Source organism: Sabethes cyaneus, chromosome 3, assembly GCF_943734655.1.
Source record: "Sabethes cyaneus chromosome 3, idSabCyanKW18_F2, whole genome shotgun sequence".
NCBI lineage: Eukaryota > Metazoa > Arthropoda > Insecta > Diptera > Culicidae > Sabethes > Sabethes cyaneus.
In genome coordinates, this window is record NC_071355.1 from 146,088,196 (window position 1) to 146,111,889 (window position 23,694).

General features: G+C 37.9%; 1 protein-coding gene across 1 annotated transcript in view; it reads left to right on the plus strand.

Annotated features, from left to right (window-relative positions):
• Positions 1 to 15,130, plus strand: part of LOC128742673 (uncharacterized) — a 36,641-nt gene extending 21,511 nt beyond the window's left edge. Inside the window, exon 3 of the mRNA XM_053839102.1 lies at positions 14,824 to 15,130. Within this exon, the coding sequence (XP_053695077.1) occupies positions 14,824 to 14,870 (47 nt within the window). The 3' untranslated portion in view covers positions 14,871 to 15,130. The remainder of the gene's footprint in view (positions 1 to 14,823) is intronic.
• The last annotated feature ends 8,564 nt before the right edge of the window (positions 15,131 to 23,694 follow it).

Here is a 23,694-nt window from a genome sequence, read left to right on the forward strand (position 1 = left end):
TCGATGTTACGGAGGAAGCAAGCAGGCAGAAACTTTCAAATTTTGCCTAGAAATACTTGATTTGGCAAGCCCCGTGTGACAAACGGAGTGCGTCGTTCGTGACTATCGAGACTGTACACGGGCAGATCTACCTCAAGGAGTGTCTACAGAAGTGTCTGTTTCCTCTGTTGAAGCAACACGAGCGCCCTAAGCTTTTCTGGCCGGATCTAGCTTCGTGCCACTATTCGAAGGATGTTTCGTAGTAGTACGAAGCCAACGCGGTCGCTTTCGTACCCAAGGACGTGAACCCCTCCCCCCCACTGCACCGGAGCTAAGGCCCATCGAAAAATTATTGGGCTATTACGAAGCAGTCACGACGGAAGCATCCCAAGGAGGTCAAATCGGAAGAAAACATGAAGAAAAAATGGGTTTCCGTACAGAAGAAGCTGTAGTCAAATTTTGTACAGAACCTTATGAGTGGAGTTAAGGGGGCATAGTACTTTTTACACCAGATTTTTAGCCTTATTTCTAAAATTTTTTCTCGATAACGCGAAAAGCAAATCAATTCGGGTTTTTTGCATTTTAAACATTGCATTTTATACTAATATTTACAATTTTGTTTTCATAGGTGAACCTCTTCCCCTCTCCCCCACGGCTCCTTAAACATGATCATTCGAAAAAAACATGATTTGCGGTACCATGGATTGGCGCTAGGGGGCTTATCCGAATTGAAAAATTCCAAAACGATATAAAAGTATGTTACGTTTCAATAATGAGCATTGGCTAATAACTGTTAGATTTAAGGTAAATTGTTCAATTACCCTCAAAACACACCAATCAGGATAGAAGTGTACAGTTCGAATCAAATTTGCCAGATGGGCAGTACTAAAACTGTCTTGAAAACAAAAGCAGAGCAGAAATTAGTTCGCGAAAGACGTCATTGCTGCTCGCCGCAAACCACACGCACACTGCTCAACACCATTTCCGTCAAAGTAAAATCAATCGAGTCGTCGTCGATGTCGGCTGCGAATTCGGGTCGTCGTGTCTCTTACTGCAAAATAGCAGCGTGCCTGTCGCGAAAAATTTAATTAGTGCCATTGACCACTGCTACGATCGACAACGATCTCCGTAAGTACGAGATAACCATTTTTAGTTCGACAACACTAAAACGGGAAACATTTAGCAGGTCCCGTGCGACGAATTACCACGTGCCAATTGAAATTGGCGTCGATCGTCGAAGAACGAAGAAATCGTATAGCCATTCAGCCAGATTCAACTCCGTAAGTTTGAGAAAACTATCATTCGTTCCATAGCGCTAACATACGAAACATTCGGCAGATCCCGAGTGTCGAACCGACACGAGCCAGTCGAGAAAAAACTCAGTGGCGCTGATTGCCTGGAACCGAAACGATTTACACGTCCAGCGAGAATTTAGTCCGTAAGTGTAAAACAGCTATTCTTGATTCAATTGCGCTAATCTCAATACTTTCGGCAGATTCGATTTGACGAATAAGCACGGGTTAAACAACGCTTACGGCACGGCAATTGATTGCCCAGAGAACTACGCATCGTGCGTACATACGAAAAGCCTTCCTATCTACAGGAGGTAAGAAAGCGTACGACTTCGTCACATGGCAGATCTAGTAAAAGGCGTTCTCGCCTCAGGGCTTTTTTTTTCTGGATTTTGTTTTATTTCACAGTACGTGCCACTCACTGTGACGAGGCTAACATCTTGCGTGAGAAGCGAGCATCGCTGTGTTGCTCATTGCTGGTGGTCAAGTGAGGACAGATAGCCAAACGACGCCCATTCGTCTCTACGAACGCGTCGACCTGCAGTTGCACGAACGCTGTTCGATGCGACAATTTGTGTGCGACGACAACCATCCGACCTGTTGCAGTATGGCGTGTTGGTAAGCAGACGTTGTGGCTGACTCAGCGTCGCGACGACAGGGCAGCAACGTGCGACGAAGCGAAGATACAATGGAAGATCGCAGCGGCTCCGTGAGTAAGCGATTGTATAACATAAAATAAGATGATCAAACGGATAGGAGATTTATTAGGGTGAAGAGCAGAATAGGATTGGTGACGTTCATTAATGTGAGGAAAGAATATTAGAATAAACATGAATTGATATTTTGTATGAGTAATTTGCGTGTTTTGGGCTTTTGATCCATTTTTGTCAGCTAGTCGGCGGTCGTTCGGTACCAAAATCCAGTACGAACGTACTAACATTACAAGTATATTAAATTATCTCGTGGTTGACCCATTCTTTTTTTAAAATTCGCACGCGTAACGAAATGGCGGACATTGAAAAGTAAAAGTAAGGTTTTTAGTCGAAAAAATTGAATTTAAACAATTCTAAAAAATATAAAAATTGTAATATCCAAAAAAGGATGGGTCAAACATTAGATAATTTTATAAGCTTTTAAACAAAAAAAGAATCAAGAGAATTGCATGAACCGTTCTTGAGATATTTATGGTACCGACTTTGAAGACCTGGTTTCGAGAAAAACGGCGTTGAAGTTTTTATTCGCTATGTAATGCGCGGTATAAATAGCTGTAACTTTGTCATTTTTTGGAATTCATCCAAACGGTTTCAAACACATATGCTCAAAATGTTAATCTTTCGATATGATCAATAAAAAAAATTTCGATTTTTTAAAATTGAAAAAGTACTATGCCCCCTTAAGCGTAAGGTGTAAGCATACTGTTATGGTATTGAAGTTGAATGAAATAAATGTAGCCAAAAGTTTCCTAATGGGTTATATTATATTGTCTGAAAGTTTGAAAAAGTTCGGTCACCTAGGTAATTTTCTACAGCGTTTTTTCCGTGATGCAATTTGATCCACAATCCCAAACTTCTGGCGGCCCCCACAGCTGCACAAAAGACTATCAACTGCTGGGCAGCATCTAAACACAATTGCAAAATATGTTCGTTACGAATATTGACTGCATTTACTAACTTGCGAGAATATCGAAGTTTTAATCATTTGTGTTACAATAGAGGATCAGTATTGTGGAACTGTGCGACTACTTCATCTTTATGGAAGACCAACTTTTGTAATAGTTGCTGATTAAGTGGTGGTTCTTCTGGCAAGGGTATGGATACATTTTCCTCCATCGTGGCTTCGGATTCATAGACATAGGCTTACATATGACTTGCGTAGCCGTATTGAGCTTCATCTCGAAACATCACTCGCCCTGTCGTTCCTCCTGTCCATTTCGCTACGGACCTTTTGCTGTATCTCACCAATCTCTGCTTGCGAAAGCATATTATTCCGTAAAATTGTCCGTTATCTAGCATTCACCGTATTTCGATTCAGTTTCAGCTCGAAAATTACGGATAAGCCACTCATAAAGCATGGAATGTGAAATGTGGTGTGGTGATCTAGGGGTATTTTTGGTGAGTTGGAGCGGGAAATTCAATGAAAATCGACGGGTTAATGACAGCAGAAACGGACTTCAACCCTACTTCAACCTGCGGAAAATTTTCGAGATTTCCGGACGGGCCTTGAAGAGAAGTTCGTGTTTCAGCAGCACAATAACCCGAAGCATACTGCCAAGAAAACCAAGTCTTTTCATCCGATCTTTCACGCCTAGTTTCGCCTTATAACCTTTTACACACTGTTGATATTGGCATTTGTAGCACTTTAGCTAACTTTGATCCTGGCAGTTCTGGATTTATCAAGTGTCTGGTAAGGGTTTTTTTTACGTCGTTCGAGTTCCATTTCGTACTGCTCCGCAACGTGGTAAAATACTTTGAAGAAATTTACACCAGTTGTTCTGCATAAAAATGTAAACAAAGCTATGTAAAATGGTTCCAGCTCCTATCATAAGAGGTGTGACGGTGACGTACGAGGGGCGTCCGTATTTACTATTAGTCAGATTGCATTATCTTCCGGGGGCACTCCTAGGTTAACTTCTTGTTTGTCTCCTATTGCAACTTCGCCATTGAGGTGTTCTTCTACTACTACTTCTTCCTGTCGATCACCTCGCGCTCTTGTGTGATCAGATTCCTTCTCTCGTCGCTACAAATGTCAGGTTTCGTGTGTAGTGCCTACGAGTTTGGTTCGCTTTCTCTTAAAACTTGCGCATTTCATTAGTTAGGAATAGTTGTCCTAATTCTTTACGATCTCTGCTCTCCTTCTGCCGAAAAGAAGTATATGGTGGCTGCAGGCTGGTAGAGAGCGTGGTTTCCCTTCGGCTGTTGGAACTGTGGTGGTGACAGATGGAGATACTTTTGAAGTGGTCGATGAATTTGTCTACCTCAGTTTGTGACATGTCACAACGAAGCCGTGAAGACGGATTGCGGTTTAGCGCGGACGTTAAAGGAGAGTTGCCGACGAGACCCAAGGTGTGCTAAAACATAAAATCGTGTGATTTCTTGGGGCCAAATATAAAGAAGCAGTGAGTGGCGGGCGCAGAGCCACGAGATATACCAAGTGTCAGAACCCGAACCGAACCCGATAGAAGCTGACGAGTTCGAGACAGACAACGTACCTGTTGTATTTGCGGTGTTGACGAGTAAGCTAGAACAGGGGATGTGCGGATGTTAAAGATGGTTGAAGAAAGGCAGCCCAAGTTTATTTGTCCAACTACGTACGCACTGAATACTGAATCGATAATCGGATTGTTGCAGAAAAAGTAAATAAGTAAGTAGTACAATTCCTACATTGAAGAACTTGGCTATTGGCTATTCTGCTTTGTAAGTTGAATAAATTAAAGTAATTTTCTTTAATGCATGATTTATTTTTAAAATAGTTTTCTTGATAGATGCGGCCTTACGGTAAAAGGTGAAAGGCAGTTAAGAATGTTTTAACCGTCCTGTTTATGATGGTTATTTGTTTGGTGACACAATGCAAAACAGACTTATTTATATCCGACGAAAATGCCACATTTCATCTAATTCTCCGTTCATACATTGTATCACACTGTATCCGCAAAAGAATCCGCTGTGTTTCGCCACACTCATAAAGAGGATATATCGCATTCTTGCCAAAGGCCCAACATTGACTATTTTCGACAGCACATGTACCGTTCCGTTGTCCGTAAATCAACGACACATTGGCATTTTTCACTGTCGCGTTGTATTGCATTCATAACTGCTCCCGGATTATTGCATTCGCGCAGCCGTGGCAGCCGTTAAACGGAATTTACTACTGACTGTCCTCGATAAATTTACAGTTCAAACAAGGATCATTAAAATGCTCAAGAGTCGCAATTAAATTCTAATTGCTACTATTCACATTCACGATTGCCACCGCAATCGTCTCTGCCGGTGGTTCGGAAGAATGTTTGCTGATTTACGGGAAGCGTCAGCAAATCGAGCATCGGTATCAGGTTGGAAGGTCAAGGGAGGGATCAGGTTGGGTTTTCGCCATAAAGCCACATTCTTATCTTCCATACCGTAAGCAACCTATTCTAAGCTTAATTTACGATTTGCAGATGTTTTGTGATATGGTGCATATATTAAATGACATGTAATCATAAGTAATATTCGTGGATGACCGTATGTATTAATAAAAACATAATCAACTTCATACGTATTCGTTAGCTTTACCTATTTTTAATAGATGCGCTTAAAAATAATTATCGTTTTAATAATGAAAATTACCCTAATGTGACTTTTTTTTATTGGCACAGGAAATGTGATTAGGTGAACTGAAAAGTGTTTGAACTGGAGAACAGCTCGTGATAAATATTGACTTGGCAGGTTTCCAGTACAATTGTTTTCTAATCGTCGTAACTAAAATTATTGTTTAAATAAAAAATTTATTTGTCTGGATTCTTGACCCTTCTTTATCAACACTATCTTTATCTTATGTGTTTGTAATCTATTTATTTTGTTAACTTCCCACAAAATGATTGTTGATTGTTGTTACTATAAATATGGTGCAATATTTCAGAAAATTTTCAGGGACAATCTCTGCATTTATTTGTACGATCTCTTCTATACGAGTTCGGTTGTGCTAGATCATTTTACTAAACACTATCATTTTCATCTATCCATAAAAAGGACTGCACATGACTGTTTAACTCTGAACTGAACGGAACTGAAGGCAATAAATTTCAAACTGTTATGTTGACTTAAAATGTAATGTACCTACAGGGCAAGTATAAAGCAAGCGAGAGTGTTAAACAACGAGATAAAACTGCATATTGGTATCCTTTATTAGATTTGATTCCATTTCACCTACGTCTTCGAAGTGCATGTAAAACCGAAGGTACGCTTCAAGTATCAAGTGGGTTTATTGATTGATTTGTTCAAGGCTCTTCCTTTTGCGCTGCAAACATCTCAACGAATTGCGAAGTGTTGAATCACCACCGCCGAGCTGGAACGACTAATTTGATTGGTATTGTGCTTAGGTCGTGACACTGCTAGGTTGCAGGAATTTGTATTTGTATTTAGTACGCTGCTACCTTAAGGTAATTGTCATACTTTACTAATCCTTTTCATATTCTGTGATCATAAATATAAAACTGAATAAAAAAGCTTGGTTCTTTTGTCAGTCTAATAAGTGGTTTATCGAATTCCTGTTCATAAATAACACTGGTCAACAGCGAGTATACTTCGGGAAACAAACGAAAAAGTTCAGTTATGATCGTTCCAACAAACATTTTTTTTATTAGTAGCTTATTCAACCGTTATATAGATAATTACCAGGTTACAAGCGCTTGATAAGCCATTATTCAACAAACATGTTTGTAGGGGTATGTTCGAATCCCGGTTGGGCGGTGATGCTAGAGTCAGTAGGATCATTGCATTAGCCCCGTACTCTAATAACCGGCTGCGAAGTCTGTCGATAAATTTTTAAACGCGTTTATACCTAAGGCTTTGCTTTAATTCTATACAAAGAATTTTATAACACGTTATTTAATACTCCTCTACTGACACGACTTTTTCAAATATTGAAACTTCTGTACTTGTTTAATTGAAAATGGTTCAAAAATGAGAATTATCTTTCAACACCTCAAAATAGTGAATCCCTTGTTTGCCAAGGGGCTGAATTGCTTTCAAAAATGTTGATTTTTTATCATGTGATATTCCTTAAAATTGCCATAGGTCAAATAGCGATCAACATGGTTATGTACAGGGTGAGTAGTAAAAACTGTCAGTGTTTTTTGGACGTGCTTAATCAATAACGGGTTAACCACAAATGTGTCTGCATATTTTTTGTTTAGATTGTATTCAAATGTCCCCCCCCCCTCTCTTGAAGCGGTAAGGGGTCATAATTCCCCTCCTAAAGAGAGGAGGGGTCTCAATTCATGATAGAAAAAAAATTGCCTCCAAAAACACTCACATGCCAGATTTGATTAGTTCTGGAGTTATGCCGAAATTTGTGTTTCATTTGTATGTTTCATTTGTACCCCTCTTAGTGGGGGAGGGGTCTCTAACCATCATAAGAACCTTCCCCGGCCCCAAAAACCCCTACATGCAAATTTTCATGCCGATCGGTTCAGTAGTTTTCGATTCTATAAGGAACATACGGACAGACAGACAGAAATCCATTTTTATAGGTATAGATTATTGGTAACAGTTCCACATCAAAATATCTTTTTTAATGCGAGGCCATATTGCCATAAATGTTGTCCCAATTTAAATTGCCTCACGGAAAAAACGCTTGATTAACCTTGAAAATTTGGGCAGAAGTAGTATAAAGTGTATTGTTTACACTGTATTTTTACCGCTGTCAGTTTTTCGAAAATTGGAAAAAATAGGCTCACCCGAACAGCAACGTCGCGAATTGATTTTGCACAAGCCCCTGGAAAATCCTCAACCCTCTCATCGGAACATCAAAAAACAACCCAGAATCGTGCAGTCAACGGTAAGTCGAGTGTTTAAATTTACTCAGAAAGCCGAGGACCAGGAAGGACTGCATACGTACAACGTGCAAAGTACTCTGAATCGTGACGAACGGCAAAATACGGTGGGAAAGTCACTGGCCCGGAAACTGAACACTCAGATGCTGACGAAGCCTCATTGTCTCATCATGATATTTTCGTGTCCAAGGACATGAACCCCCTCCCCCACCTCCAACGCACGGGAACTAAGGCCCATCGAAAAATTATTGGGCTTTTATCAAGCAGCATCCCAAGGAGGTCAACTTTGAGGAAGACATGAAGCAAAAGTGCGTTTCCGTGCAGAAGGAGCTGCAGCCAGATGTTGTACGGAACCTTATGAGTTGAGTTAAACGTGAGGTGCGAGCATACTGTTATGGTATTGAAGTTGAATAAAATAAATAAGCCAAAGGCTTACTAATGGGTTATATTTTATTGCTTGAAAATTTGAAAAGGATCAGTCAACTAGGTAATTTTCTACAATTTGATGTTGGACATCCTTTATTCTAGTATTTTGATATAGCTCGCAAATAAATATTCATCAAAGCAACGTGCGTTCTAAAAAGAAAGTTATTATCAATCAGTTTTCACGTCACAAGAAGCACTAAAATGATTTTGCTAGAAATTGAGTTTAACTTACTGAATTTAAACTACTAGTTTTTAAAAATTGCAAAGTATTGATGGCGCCTTGGTTTTTTCCACCTATCATATTAATATCCACGATAAAATTTAATGCGCATATGCCGCACAGTAACACAACACAAGATCTTTCAGAAGTGCAGCGAATTCTGAGTTCCCATGCGTCACCTATTCATCGATTTCAAAGTCGCATATGATAGTGTAAATCGACAAAAGCTATGGAAAATTTTCGACGAAAACGGCTTTCCGGGTAAGTTTACTAGACTTATTATGGCTACGATCTCGGGTGGATTGTTGGGCCCATTTGAATCAATTATCAATTTATTTATCTGCTTTACTGATAACGTGGATGCTGTTGGCAGAATATTTGAGGCGGTGGAAGATCAGTACACCAGACTAAGTTGTACTACGGACTCCACGAACACTTGCGGTCGGCAGGATATGTTGGTAGAATGCCGGACAACTATCCAACAATGACCAGCTGCCATGGATCGAAATTGATGGAGAAATTATACTGTGTAGGCCTTGTCATAAAACGTTAGGCCAATTAAGTAAGTAAGTATACCGCACAACTCTCCGTAGTGCTGAAAATTTAAAAATTATTCAATGGAATATTAATTATGGTCGCTATAAACCAAATCGATCAAGATGATCTGACAGTAAAATCTTAATTTTTTTTAACTGGACTAAAATTATTACAAGGACTTAACTAGAGTTTTAACTAGACGCTTTACAGTTTTATTGTGAAAAACTTCATTAAATTATGGCGGTAGCTGTCAAGTAGCGAAAGCCAGAATTGGTTTCATTGCAGCTTTCTACAGAGCGTGATAATACTATATGAGCTTATAACCTGATTCTTAAAGAGGTTATGAAAACAGGCAAATTTTATAGCGGTCATCAGGAAGTTCTGGTGTAGTTCATGTATTTATTACATTATTATCAACAGGCTATCACTATGCCCTAATGATATTTGAATTAATTAGAATTGTCATAATATTACGCTTGATCACTTCTCTGGACAAAATAAAGTCAAAATCTCCAGCAACTCTATTAAATAACCGAAGAAGCCCAACTGTTGAGCAATGCTAGGCACTCTGTTCTAGCAGTTAGGACGTCAGACACGAGAGTAGCGCGAGCAACATTGCGACGGACAACTAATGTATCCAAATTGATTAGTTGGCAACGACTTTCGCAGGAGGGTAACCGGAATGGATCCCTCCATGGAAGGCGTCGAAGAGCAAAGCGCACAAACCTCCGCTGTACAGCCTCGATACGATCAACTTTATTCTGGTAATGTGGATTCCAAATTTGGCAGCAATACTCGAGAGATGAACGCACCAGCGAACAGTATAAAGACTTTAGACAATAGATGTTACTGAAATCCTTAGCGATTCGGAACATGAAACCTAGATTTCTAAAGGCTTTCCCGATTACATATGAAATATGCTTCTGGAACGATAGTTTGCTATCTAATAGCACGCCTAGATCTTTGATGCAGTTAGTCCTTCCTATGCTGGACCTAAGATCTTGTAGCCGAAAGAGATAGGTTCTTTTTTTTTCTAGAGAAAGTGATGGAGGCACATTTACTCGGATTAACTTTCATACGGTTTATGCTACACACCAGTCTGCAAAGTTGTCTAACTGTTGCTGAAGAGTTGATTCGATAGAAGATTTTCAAATCGTCGGCGAAGGACAAACGGGAAACTTTGAGTTCAAAATTCACATCGTTAAAGTATAGTAGGAATATCAACGGTCTTAGGTGGCTGCCTTGGGGGATTAGAAATGGGATTTAAGAAGCTCCCACACCACACTCAACAACAGCGATGGCGCCTTAATTTTTTATGTGTTATAAGAAATAAGCTACCAAATGTTAGCTAAGCTGGGGAATTGCACTCCAAAGAATCCGGAAAGACATTTTAATGAAATGTCCCATCCCATCAGAAAATATTTTCCGATAACGAGAACAATTTACCAAATCCGCCAACAGAGAATGAAAAGGAAGAGTTGACTTCAGAAGGGACAAAACCGAGGGCCAAACCTACCACAGAAGAAAACGATTCCGAGAAGTTGCACCGTGAGGCACGTCTTCAAAAACTGCCAGCGTTCTTGCGCGATTACGTCAAGAAAATTGAATCATCCGATAAGTAAGCAGGAAATAAGGTATCGTACAATTTACACATAATACACTGTATGAAATTAACAGTGTAAAACTGGAAGAAACCACCTCTGAACAATGGGAACGAGGGTAGATTGGCGTTAGTTAGAACAAGATAATCAATATCTAAGACGTTACATGCAAATAAGATAAAAGTATCAAAAAAGCAGCAAAATTGGCGCAAACCACGCAGTGAAAATTGAGAATAAATACGCTTAAGTGAATTGGATCCACAAAAGAGTTGTATCGCAACGAAACACTGCAACGTAATGAGTGTGTTGGCCTTTTGTCGAAGTTTGGGCAGTAGCCGAAACTAGGATTTATTCGCGCAGCTTACTAAAAAAGGATAAAATATTGCATTGAACTCAAATGTGCGAGCTGTGGACAAGTAACTGATTACCCTACAACCATCAGTTACAAAATAGACACTGCGAATTTCATCATCCGTGCCTTTGGGGACAGTTTTTGCATACGAAATTTGTGATTGACAATTCAATACGCATTTCCAATATGTCGAATTCCTTCGTATGACTCGCAAAAACTGCTTAGCGTACGAAGCACATAAATTACTGCGTCCTCAGATCAATTGTGAGACCCGACCAAAATGACGCGAATAACTTTCTCTTTCGGTGTAATTTTATTGTGAAGGCGGTGCTGTGTGAAGAAATTTCTTCGAAACGATGTGATACACGAGAAGGTTCCTATGTTGGAGTACTATTTTGGAATTAAATATGGTTCCGATTCTCACTTCACTTATAGAATAAAGTATAGGATATAATTTTTTTTAATTTGTTGAAATGCATCTTTACTTAATTTTTTAAATAGCAAAAAGCTATTAATTTCACGCACCTGTACAACAAATTTAAGAATTATTAAATTTAATAATCTTATGCTTGTATGATTACTAAGTTTGACAATTCCTAAATTTGTCAAACAAGTTTGAAGTTCCTGATATTAATTATTTTTTTGCTTTAATAATCTTTAATCTGCGGTTAAAGCTCATATAAAATGAAAAAATGCATATTTTTCGTCGAGGGGCTCGTGTATGAACTACTGTAGAATGTAGAAAATAATAGAGTAGAATAATAGAAAACATAATGATTAGTTAAATCCAATATAAGTGAATCAGTTAGTTTTCACGGATAAGTTGACAAAAAATCATGGTTGGCATTGATTTTTCTGACGAAACCAATTGGTGTACCCCTCAATCAACTCTCAGCTTTAACAGCTCAGTTCAATTAACGAACGTCTTTCGCTATTTGAGCTATAAAGCATTGCACGCAGATGTCAGTGCGTTTTTTTCCTCCCAGATTTGACAGTGTTGTGGGGTTTGTTTTGATTACTTATTCGCAAGACCCAGAAGCAAAAAACTGCAAAAAGGACATAAATATATGTTGTACAGAACTGTTACCATTTTCTTGCTTCGGAAAAGTCGGGTATTTCTGGTTTCCGCAAACAAGTGGTACGAATTACAAGTAATAAACCCACTAGCAATAAAATTAGGTTACAAAGGGAATCAAAACAAAACACACAAAAACGTCAAACCAGAGTTGAGGTTAGGCACCGTGCAAAGGTTTATAGATTTAGTGCAACGAGCAAAAATTAATTGTATTACACGTTGCATGTATAACAAGAGGCTAGCGGAAGACTACCTTTGCCGAACGAGACGTATAGTCGTATAGGGGAGAGTAACCAACAGTAAGACAACAGGAACAGTGAGTCAACTGGAATAGCTACGTCATAAAACATTTAAGATCAATGATATTTTCATGGAAAGTGAAGTTTGTGAACCTGCTTCGCATAATGTAGTTTGAGAAAAATTTGCTGATTTTTTAATATATTTTCCAACAAAAATCTGTTTGGGGGGGGTCAAAGCAATTTTTTTTTGCAATTATTTTCAAGCGATTTTCAGCGACAAAATACATATTAAATTAAAATTAAAATTACTGCATGGCATCACATAGTAAGAGTTAATATTTAAAAAAAATATGACACATTTTTTGCTAACTCCGCTAGTTCATTATTTTTCATAAAACAGTCCTATTGGCAACGATGAGACACACAGACGTTGGTGACACTGAAGCATAACTTTCGCCATGCAATTATTTTGTGATTTTTTTTGTGTTCAATAGCAAATCAATCCCTTTGGATTGATCAATCCAAAGGGATTGACTGTAAATGGATTCTGAAATATAAGTTAAAAGTCAGATGTCCAGGATTTGTCCTTTTTATGAGTATAAATGTATATGTAAAAATAGTCGGTATTTTCAATCATATAAATTAAACCTTCATATTTGTGGTTGTAACTAATTTAGCTTATAATTAAAACGACTGAAACTTTTTATCAGACAACCAGAAGCATATTCTTTTCAAGTGGATTGAAGAGCTCGTTGGTAGCTATCATCAAAAATTTTTTTTAATTTTTGGAAAAAAGTGTCTCACTGTAGACGTCTTTCCCCTACACTGTAAAAAAGATGATTTTGTTTCGAATACATTACCCGTACAGAGTGATGTCACTTATTAATGTGCATAAGCAGTAACGCTTGACTAAGTGATCATGTGTAAACTTGAAGAAAGGAAAAAGAGATTCGAGTGTGACTCAACAAATTTGCCGGATTGTATGTTGTTATGAAATATTTAGTGCAAACATCCATGGAATGATTAATTTTGCGACACAATTCAACGACAGAGTCATAGGGATAAATTTGTTTTGAATAAGAAGCATCTTGGCATTTCAAAGCGATAGTAAGAGAAAACTCTCATGACTGCCCGCAAAGTGGAAACCAAGCGTCGAAATGGGGAACGCTTGATCGTCGCTACGGTTTAAGGTTATTCGGAAAGCTAAGACTGGTCCCAAAGGAATTGGATGAAATTGGAAGGCCAAGACCGTGACTGAAGAATGTGTTCGCCGGCCGAAAAATTACGCATTTTTACGCTAGCAAATGATTGTGTTGTCCCACTCTGCATTCTATTTGATTCATAACAGCAAAGTTTTCTTAAAGAATTTCTTCAATGCTCTATTAAATAACTTTTGACAAGTAAGGCCAATTCTAATCAAATTTAGCAGATATGTTTAGCGCCATAAGGCCTCTCGTTTGATACTAAAATAATTGATATCTCATGAGTTATCTGGTTAAAATCGTTCCAAATAATTGTAAATTTTATTATGAGTAATTCTCGTTGAAACGGGGCGACTACTGGCACGAGGTCTTCAAATATTTGAACTTTTGCACTTAATTGGTTGAAAATGGTTAAAGTGAGAATTACACTTTAAGTACCTCGAAATGGTGGACCCCCCGTTCGCCAAGGGGTTTAACAGTTTCAAAAACAGTTGATTTTTTACCAAACCTTGAGATCTATATCATGTGATATTTCTTAAATTTGCAATGAAACAACTAACAAATTGCCCGGTTCTGCAAAGAAAATTTGTTGGCGGTCATCTTGGATTTAGTCGCCATAATGGATTTTGTCAATAAGACTTAGGGACACCATTGGAAAGTGGAGAAAAAAACATTTATAAAATTAGGTGTGCAATGGCATTAAGTGAATAAAACAACCAGTTATCTGTAGCAAGGTTAACAATTTTCATATAATTATTGAGATATTTCCAACATTTGCTATGAAATAATGATGATAACACTCTCTTAAAACTTTTGCGGTAGCAAGACCTTTCATTTGATACTAAAATTGTTGAAATCGGTTGAGCGGTTCCGGAGAATGTCGTGTCACGTAATTTTTACATTTTTACTTAAAAGTTTCACTGAAATCTGAAAGGGTGGCGTGAAATCCGTCAAGTGAAATCGACATGCATACCTATGATTTATTGTGAACTTTCTATTACAATCTTGTGTTATCTGGGATCAAACCGGCCCTATGTCAGTAATACACACTCACATATAATTTGACAGTACCTCCCATTTATCGATGGGCCCCTCGATGCTAGGCCCCAAACAACAATGGCCGTTCTATAGAATTGCTATGAAGTGATTTTTCGTCCAGTGGTGTTTTGGCGTTTAGATTTCACTCATAGAAACATGGCGACGCGCCGGGTGGTCGTATCATACAGAAGTTTGACCTACCGTCTTTCAGAAAAGGCAGAAAAAAATATTTGTAAAATAAACTATATGATATTTTTGGAGGCGTGCTAGAAATTAGTTCCTTGTTTCGAATGAATTGATTATTTTTCTGTTTGTTTGTTTATTTGCTTCCAGGTCAAGCTTCATCAGCAGCGCTTCCACGGGTCTGCGTCCATGCATGACGTGAGGGTCGGCCGTAGGATGCCCTTTTGCTGGATGTTTTCACTCACGATGAGTGCTACTTGCGGTTTTCTATAGTTCGAATGAACACGATTCGTTTGTTTATTTCAATCATTTTGAAGAGTGAAGCCCGATAGAGTCGGCGTGTAGACATTATTGCGAACCATGTGGGTTTATGATTGATCTAGGCGATAATCGACACACGGTAAATAGAAAGGGCTTGTAAAATGCTTTGTAGGTACAGCAACAATGGTCAAGTATATTTTAGGGCTATAGAAACAAATGTTTTCAGCTTAGTAATAAAATTTTGTAAGTGGAGCATGATGAATATATCTTTGATGTCATTATTTGATTATCTAATCTTAGTGATTCTTTTCTATTAAATAAATCGATGCAATGGTATTTGAGAATTGTCTTCCATTCGCAGCTTGTTTAACGTATATTGTTTTGATAAAATGGATCTAAAATGTTCGACGTAAAATGTTCGAAACGATCTTTAAAAGACGCCAGGCTGAGACAAGGTTGTCTTTTGCTTAAGTCGGCTGACATCTAGCAGATGATTCTTACTGGATAGTGTTATGATATGCATAGAAGAATAACTAGATTAATGGATTGAATACAATTAGAAGTTCTTTTCAGTCCAGTATGTAAAGTTTCTTTAATAATTATCAGTTATAATAGAAAAATAGATGGCAGATTCATTGTACTAAAGGCAACGTTACGAAACTTGGAAAATTTCTGCTTCACGTGCCTTAATTATTCACATTATGCAACAAATAGCGCGAAGCAGATCAATATTCTGCACAATTACTGCCTTCATTTTCTATAAAATTTGCCATTTATTTCCTTAGTACCCAATTTATATTCATTGCGGGCCATAAATGGCGAACATTTCCATGTGTTCACACCTAGGTAGTTTCTCTTGTGTTAGGACCCCGGTGCACGTGTACAGAGAAAAAATGAAGCATTAATAATAACCACGGCGTAGTGGATATGTAGGTATATCGCAAAAATGCAAATTGGAAAACTGTTGATCCAATAATAATGATATAGCATGGCTGTATGCCTCCCACAAAACATGACGACCGAAAGTAAACATAACGTTTGCGAAAAACAATGCATATTTAATGCTGTTTAGAAGGAAAGTACGCGAAACTATTCGAGGTCTTTCCTCCACAATTTGTACCCGTCGTAGGTATCAACGGGAACCAACTCAGCTTGGTGTGTGCTGCAATATTATACCACAAGGGCTCATAGCCCATGGACAATCAACAGCAAAAGGAGACGAGTTAATGGAAAATTGGCAGGCACGTGTTTTTGTCGCTATCGCATGTGGCGACAGATTTTCCTATTCATCATCGTTTGCTATATTGGCACCTAGGCTAGGCCCGCATGCCACGGTTGGCGGACTTTGGTGGTAAATTTTCGCTACCGCTCGGTTTCGAAAGGGACGTTCACTTTTGTTTGCTTCGCTTCCACAAATTAGCCATTAGGTTCGTCAATATTCAGTGGCTTCCAATACCTTTTTTTACCTGAGATGACGTTGGGCAGTGTAGCTTCAAAAAACCGCAACGAGGAGGAAAAAAACAGTAACGGTTAGCAGAAAAACGCGCCGTATTATACCTACCTCTAGCGTACGGCAAGCGGCCAACAGGTTTGAGTAAAAGTGTATCATGACCACGGATTGTTTTATTACCAACTTGATTTTAGTTTTTGCTCACATTGTTGTACCAAACCTCGCGATTCACTCGTTAGCCACATGCTGTGATGTTTTATTCATTTGGTAGCAAACTTTTATTTTCATTTCGGTTACACCTTGCCACGGCAGAATGGATTTTAACTGACGGAATAACTGAACCAATGGCCATCCGTTATGAATATAGCAAGTCTTGTTGAATAATGTTGACTATCGTTTCTTTCTACAACGGATTGAGAACACGCTTTTAAATAAGCCTGTTTAAATAAGTCTAAATCGGAAAAGAGTCATCGAGGCAGCAAAATACAATTAAGGAAATTTATAATTTTAGAACTTGTAAACAGATATTTTAACAGAAATCAGGTATCATAAATTTGAAACCAGGCACTTGCTTATTCATTTTTTGGATCCGTCACGTGTAGAAAACTGTAACTGAAGACTGCAAAACTATCTATGAATCAAAGTATTTGGTTAGAAAACTTGTTTTTTAAGACACTTCACACAAGTTCCAATTAGGTACCATTTAATGAAGTAGCTTATGAAGCATGGTCGAATTTTCTCCAATTTTGTCGACTAGTGTAACTTCAGATTTTTTTAATTCAAATTTCGTAAGGATAGGCTACAGGTAGAAGAAGACAAATATTATTTAATCTGACAAAGGCGAATGCGCACCCTTCACACTTTATAGTTTGAGGTTAATTGTTTAGTAATAAATCATATAACTGGTTTTTATTTTTCAATGTTTTTCAATGTGCCAATGTAATATTTAAAACTTAGTTCGATTTTCGTTTAACAATCCAAGCAACACATTTCCGTCGTTTTTTGGTTATTGCATATTAGTGACCAAAATAGGCAAAGATGAGTTCCTCTAACTGAATGCGACGACAATGTTAGGCTGACCAAACTCGTGATTTTAGTCATGACCTTGAAATGCGATCAGGCATATATTAATATTTCTACAATTGATGAAGGGACGGTAAGGGAAAGTAATGAAGAAGGATTTTTTAGGGAATGAAGGGGAAAGAGTGGAAAGGAAGGGGGGGGGGGGGGGGGTAATAGGTAGCTATGCTTAAGTTGTCGTTGTGACTCCTATCTTTTGACGTTGCTGGAAGGTGCATGGGTCGAACCAAGCTATAATCAGATATTATAACCGGATTTGAACCCACAACACCTGCCAGGGCGTGTGGCTCGCTGGTACCCGTGTACCTTTGAACCATAGAGGCACTGGACAAAAGAAGTCTGCACAACCCCCCTTATTAACCATAGCGACATGGGTTGGACTATTTTTAGACATAAATTGTGCCTCTTCCTCCACCTACTGTAGAAACCACCGACAAAATCGGAACATTACTGTATTGTAAATCGAACGAAAAGCAAACGATGCCAACTCTTACGAAAGCGCGCGACAAACAACCGGTAATGCTGTGTGCTACATTTTGCTACCAACTCACTCATGTGCGCACAGTCTCGTAGCGTGTTTCTATAGAAGCCCACGCACGAGGGAAGACATTATCATCAGCTCGTGAGCGGCACACTAGGATGTGTGAATGCAGATTTTGCATTACTCGTTTTTGCCTTTCTACTATATAAATATATAGTATAAAGGTATAGAAATCACTTGGAAAACCGGAAATGGAAAGAAGGTCCTGCGGGCCGAATGTTATATACCATTCGACTCAGTTTCGAAAACTGAGCATTTTCTGTGTGTGTGTGTATGTATGTGTGTGTGTGTGTGTGTATGTGACGCTTTTAATCTCACTCACTTTTCTCGGAGATGGCTGGACCGATTTTAATGTTCTTAGTGTCAAATGAAAGGTCTAGGTGTCCCATTGGTCGCTATTGAATTTCATACTGATCGGACTTTTAGTTCAAAAGTTATGTATAAAAATACGAAAAATATGGGACTTCATTATCTCATAGGTCTCTTAACCGATTTGAACAAAATTGATTGCATATGAAAGAGGAGCCTTGCAAACCCTTAACTTCCAAATTTCATGACGATTGGACTTGTAGTTTGAAAGTTACATAAAGAAATGTGAAAAAATAGTATTTGAAACATATTTATGTAACATATAAGCATTAATTTAATGAAAAACATCACACATTTTATGATTATTTGAAAATTACTGCTGAGATCTATCAAACGAAACCGAGTTATTTAAAATCGGACGCTTCATTCAAAAGTTATTGAAACTTTAACAATTAAGCCCCGTATATTAAACCGTTAAAACGTGAAATCAAAACATATCAATCAAATGTTGATTATATTCAATGTATGAGATGTGTGTGATGTATGTGTGTATGTATGTATGTATGTATGTATGTATGTATGTATGTATGTATGTGTGTATGTATGTATGTATGTATGTGATGACAATTTGCAATTTTAAAATTTGCAATGAAATTCAAGAAAAGTGAGAAACATGTCAATTGTCTGAAGTTTTTGAAGCCTCTTAGTGGAATACGAACTCTGAAATTAAAGAAAAGAAAAAACTTTTACCGACTAAATTCCACTATTTAATATTTATTCGCGACAGATACGTATACGCTCTGAAATAAGACACTGATGAAGCCTGCACGTCGTAGGCGAACTACGTATCTGTCGCAAATAATTATTAAATAGTGGGATTCGATCGAAAAGTTTTTTCTTTTCTTTGATTCCAGATTTCAATTGTCATTTTCTTCACTTGCTGTTACTCACAATTGTACAAGAAAAGCAAAAAGCGGAGAAAAGCAGTTAATTAAACCCTCTAACGGGTAAGGCGGTCTGTTGACGGCCTTCGCTTTTGGAACTCAAAAGCCGCATACGAAATTTGTTTTGAATTGACATCATGCAAAATGTGTTCAGAACAGAATTTTTGACATTTTGAAGGAGCGCTAGCTAAGAAATAGTTCCATTTCTCGTTTTCATATCTAATGCTCTATTCAGTAATTTTTTTCTAATTCAGATATATTGCAAAATTGAAGCCAAGCAAACTAATAGTAAAATTTTGAGATCAATCATTTTGTTGTAGATATCCTTTTTCTTCAAAAGCGAAGTATAATAATAATTTTTCTGAACTCTTGTTTTTCAAAGATGCTAACTTTTGAATGCATGGTATTAATATCAAAATATCAAAAAATCTGCTGTGAACAAATACTTCATATTGTCAATTCAAAACAAGTTTCGTATGTGGCTCTGAAGCCCGAAAGTTAAGGCCGTCTGTAGACCCGTTAGAGGGTTAATTTCTAATTTTCTATACATATTCATTCAAGTCTGTAAAAATTATCTTTTGTGTTTACATTATTTTTCTATAAATATTATAAAACTAAATAAGGTGTTCATCAAGTAACATAAATGACGCTTACATGTATTTACGCACCCAAGGAAAGAAAATATAATTATTCTACACAATGCGTTGTGAATTTTACTGGCAAATAAGGATTTTGAGCAATACGGAACGGATATTTAAAAATATAGTCTAATATAACATCTATACATCTACAATTAAGTTCCTGAGAAATTAAATAATGATTATTGTGGCAGTAGAAAGGCTAGGTCACGCCGCTAGGTGGATTAATTCGGGTTTTTTCTTCTTCGTCTTACGCCCTTGGATGATAGCTACATGCACACTCGCCAAAGCTCGCCGCAGTGCATGGGAAAATAAGAGAGGGGGTTCAAGAGAGATGCTCCTATAAGTTTGTTTGCAAGAACGAGAAAAAGCGTATGATAAAATTAGACCACATAAGTACGAGTTTCGCAATACTTCTGAGGCCTCAGACGACAAAAATCATCCGGTAAATGCCTAGTGTTTTACGCAGAGCGGGAGGTAATGTTCCAACGGGCTCAATAGTCGACGCTAAAGATAATGGCGAGCCGGTTTCAGGCGTGCTCTGTTAAAAATCTCAATTCTCGGCGCTTCCCGATTCCCGATTTTGAGCTGCTGTGGATGTCGAAGAAGAAGAAGAAGAGGAAGAAGAAAAAGAAGAAGAAGAAGGAGAAGGAGGAACAGGCTGCGGAGGCTACGAAAAGTAACTGGAACTGTGTTTGCAAATTGCTAGGGTAACCAACGTATTTTGGACCCCCTCAACAGCTATACATAATTTGGACACTTACAGCAAAATCAAATGGAAGTGTCCAAATTATGTGCAGCTACTGAAGGGGTCCAAAATACGTTGGTTACCCTATACAGTATTATCCAAATTGAGTTTAAACCAAAATAAACAAATTAAAGTGTGTTCAAAAAGTGAAATAGAAACTCCAATTAAAAGGATCTAAAAATATTATATTACTTGGTCGTTGGAGTGATATTATTAATCGTTGAATTTATCGAATGCATAGTTGTTTTACATACCCAAGCAGACCATCGTTTTAATCATACCTGAAAATATAGAAAAGAACACTTTTAATTGATTGCTATAATAAATAGTATTTGTTTAAATATGTTTATTTACTTGATAATTGCATCCGACTCAAGGTTTTAATGAAATATGACTAGTGGCTGGGAATAGCCATCTTGAGTTGCACCATAAACGCATCCTTAAAATTGCATAAAAACCCACCATCTTTTCATTATTTCATTTCATCCCCGATGTTTAATAAACAAGGGTCACCAAACCGCTCAGTTGGTTTCGAGGTACGATGCTGGTCGTATGTTCGAATTACGGCTAGGCGGTGCTGCTAGATAGGGTCAGTAGGATTACTGCATTAGCCCCGTAATTCTCGGAGCAAAAGACAGTGAATCGACGCCGCTTACTTACGTGGTGCCTGTTGCCCTTCATGTCAAAAGAGAAGGACATTCGAATGGCACGTCATATTTGCGATGAACGTACAGCAGTCCCCCGAATAACGCGGTTTCGAATAAGAACGTTTCCAATAAGGACGGTCTCGAGTGATTCCATTAACGCGGTCGAACGTCCTTATTGCCCAAGCAACAATGTGAGTTTGATTGTACTCTTATGGTGGTCTTCAAGACCAATTTTGGTCTTAAATGCCATCATAAGAGTGTAATAAAACCCAAATTGTTACTTGGGTGGAGTCTACGTAGCATATGGGTATTGACTTCCAACATGGAATAACTCGTGATCCTGACCGTATAGAAGGTTGGAGTCTTCGACAGAGTTGTTCAGTACATCAACGGGTTTTCATTGGATTATATTATTGCGGAATTGTCTCACTACATGCCGCTAGTGTCTATGTGATTTGTTTATACAGGTTATATCTTGCGCTGCTGAATATCTAGAAAGTTGCAGTCTTCTGGTGGTATGGAAAATAGCACAGAACTCACTCGCAGCGCGTATATGTAGTACTCTTATACAGGCTGTATCTTGCGATGCTGATCTACCAACTATTAATACTACTTCCTAAATGGCCAGAGAAATCTCAGCAACTCACTTATTGAATTAGTCTCAGTCACGTTGACATATTTACAGCTATTTTCGAAACATTCTTAATGATTCATGAACAATTATAGGGCTTTTTGACATAGGACTACGTCTTTGTTTACTATCTGGAACTGAGTAGCACTTTGTGAAAACGAATATAGAAGTGTAACGTTGGAATGAAAGATTTCAAATGCTAATAACTACTAATACTAAACTACTGAACGAAACTGAACAATTTATATGTCGTTGGAAAGATAAAATGGCCAGCAATTTTAGGGAAGGGGGCGAGAAAGCAATTTTATGGACGGCGTAAGAGGGGGGGGGGGGGGGCCTCCTATACAAATGAAACACAAATTTTCTCAAAACTCGAGAACTAATCAAGCAAATGAAACCAAATTAGGCATGCAGCGGTTTAGAAGGTAGGATTTTTTTCTATGGTGTACTGAGACCCCTTTCCCTTTTAAGAGGGGGGGGGGGGGGGCTCCCATACAAATGAAATGAAAATTTCTTCATAAATGTACAACTAAGCAAGCAAATGGAACCAAATTTGGCAAGTGGGGGTTTCAGAAGGCAAGAATTTTTTCTATGGTGAATTGAGACCTCATCCCCTTCTAAGAGGGCTTCCATATAAATGAAATACAAATTTCTTCATAACTCTAGAACTAATGATAATAAAAACGACCGTTGGTTTTGTTATAGATGTGGTATTGGCTTTTGGTCACGGGTTTCGTGCGAAAATATTATATTTCGTTTATTGTCGACGTTAGAACTAATCAAGCAAATGGAACCAAATTTGGCATGTGGGGGTTTTAGAGGGTAGGATTTTTTTCTATGGTGTACTGAGACCCTTTCCTCTTCTAAGAAGGGGGGGTCCCATACAAATGAAATACAAATTTCATCATAACTCGAGAGCTAGTCAAGCAAATGGAAACAAATTTGGCATGTGAGGGTTTATGGAGATATGAATTTATTTTATGATGGGTTGAGGTAGGAGGATAAGGACTCTCATACAAATAAAACAGAAATTTCTTTATGCCGTCTACCGGGAAGTTGTGAAAGTAAACTAGTAAAACCTTCTCGGAGCAAAATACAGTGAATCGAAGCCGTTAACTTTCATGCCTCTTGCCATTCATGTCAAAAGAGGACATTCGAATGGCACGTCATATTTGCGATGAATGTGATTTGGCTTTAATGTTATTTGTAACCAATGACCCTTTTAAAGGTCACAAACAAGTAAAAGTAAGATTATTGAAAGATGTCAAGCTACGCATAATCATATTTAATACAATAATCTGTGGGCTGGTCATTCATTACTATTTCAACTTTTATGACACATGATTTTTAAAAGAAATCTTCTATGTCTCAATGGTTGCAAGCGTTGTACTTATGAACCTAGTTCAAATATTTTCAAAGCCACCATTGCATTCAATGAAGAATTGAATCTAAATATTCCGCTCTTCTCTTTTAAATATTCACTTAAACAATGGCACTCACAGATTCTTATAAACATACATATGCCAGAAATGCAGTTTTCATTAGTCTTTGATCTATTGGTCTGATATAGTTCTACGTCATCTTTTCGTACAAACCGTAGGGCTGTATAGCTTGTAGTTTTTTTTAAACTAGAATGAATATCAAATTCATCTAAAATTAATTGAATAGTATAAAAAAGTTGGTCTATCCAAATAACAATTACTATGCTATGAAACCGTACATATTTTTTATGAGTGTTTTATAGTGGTGGTATCGAAGTTTATGTGTTTTAA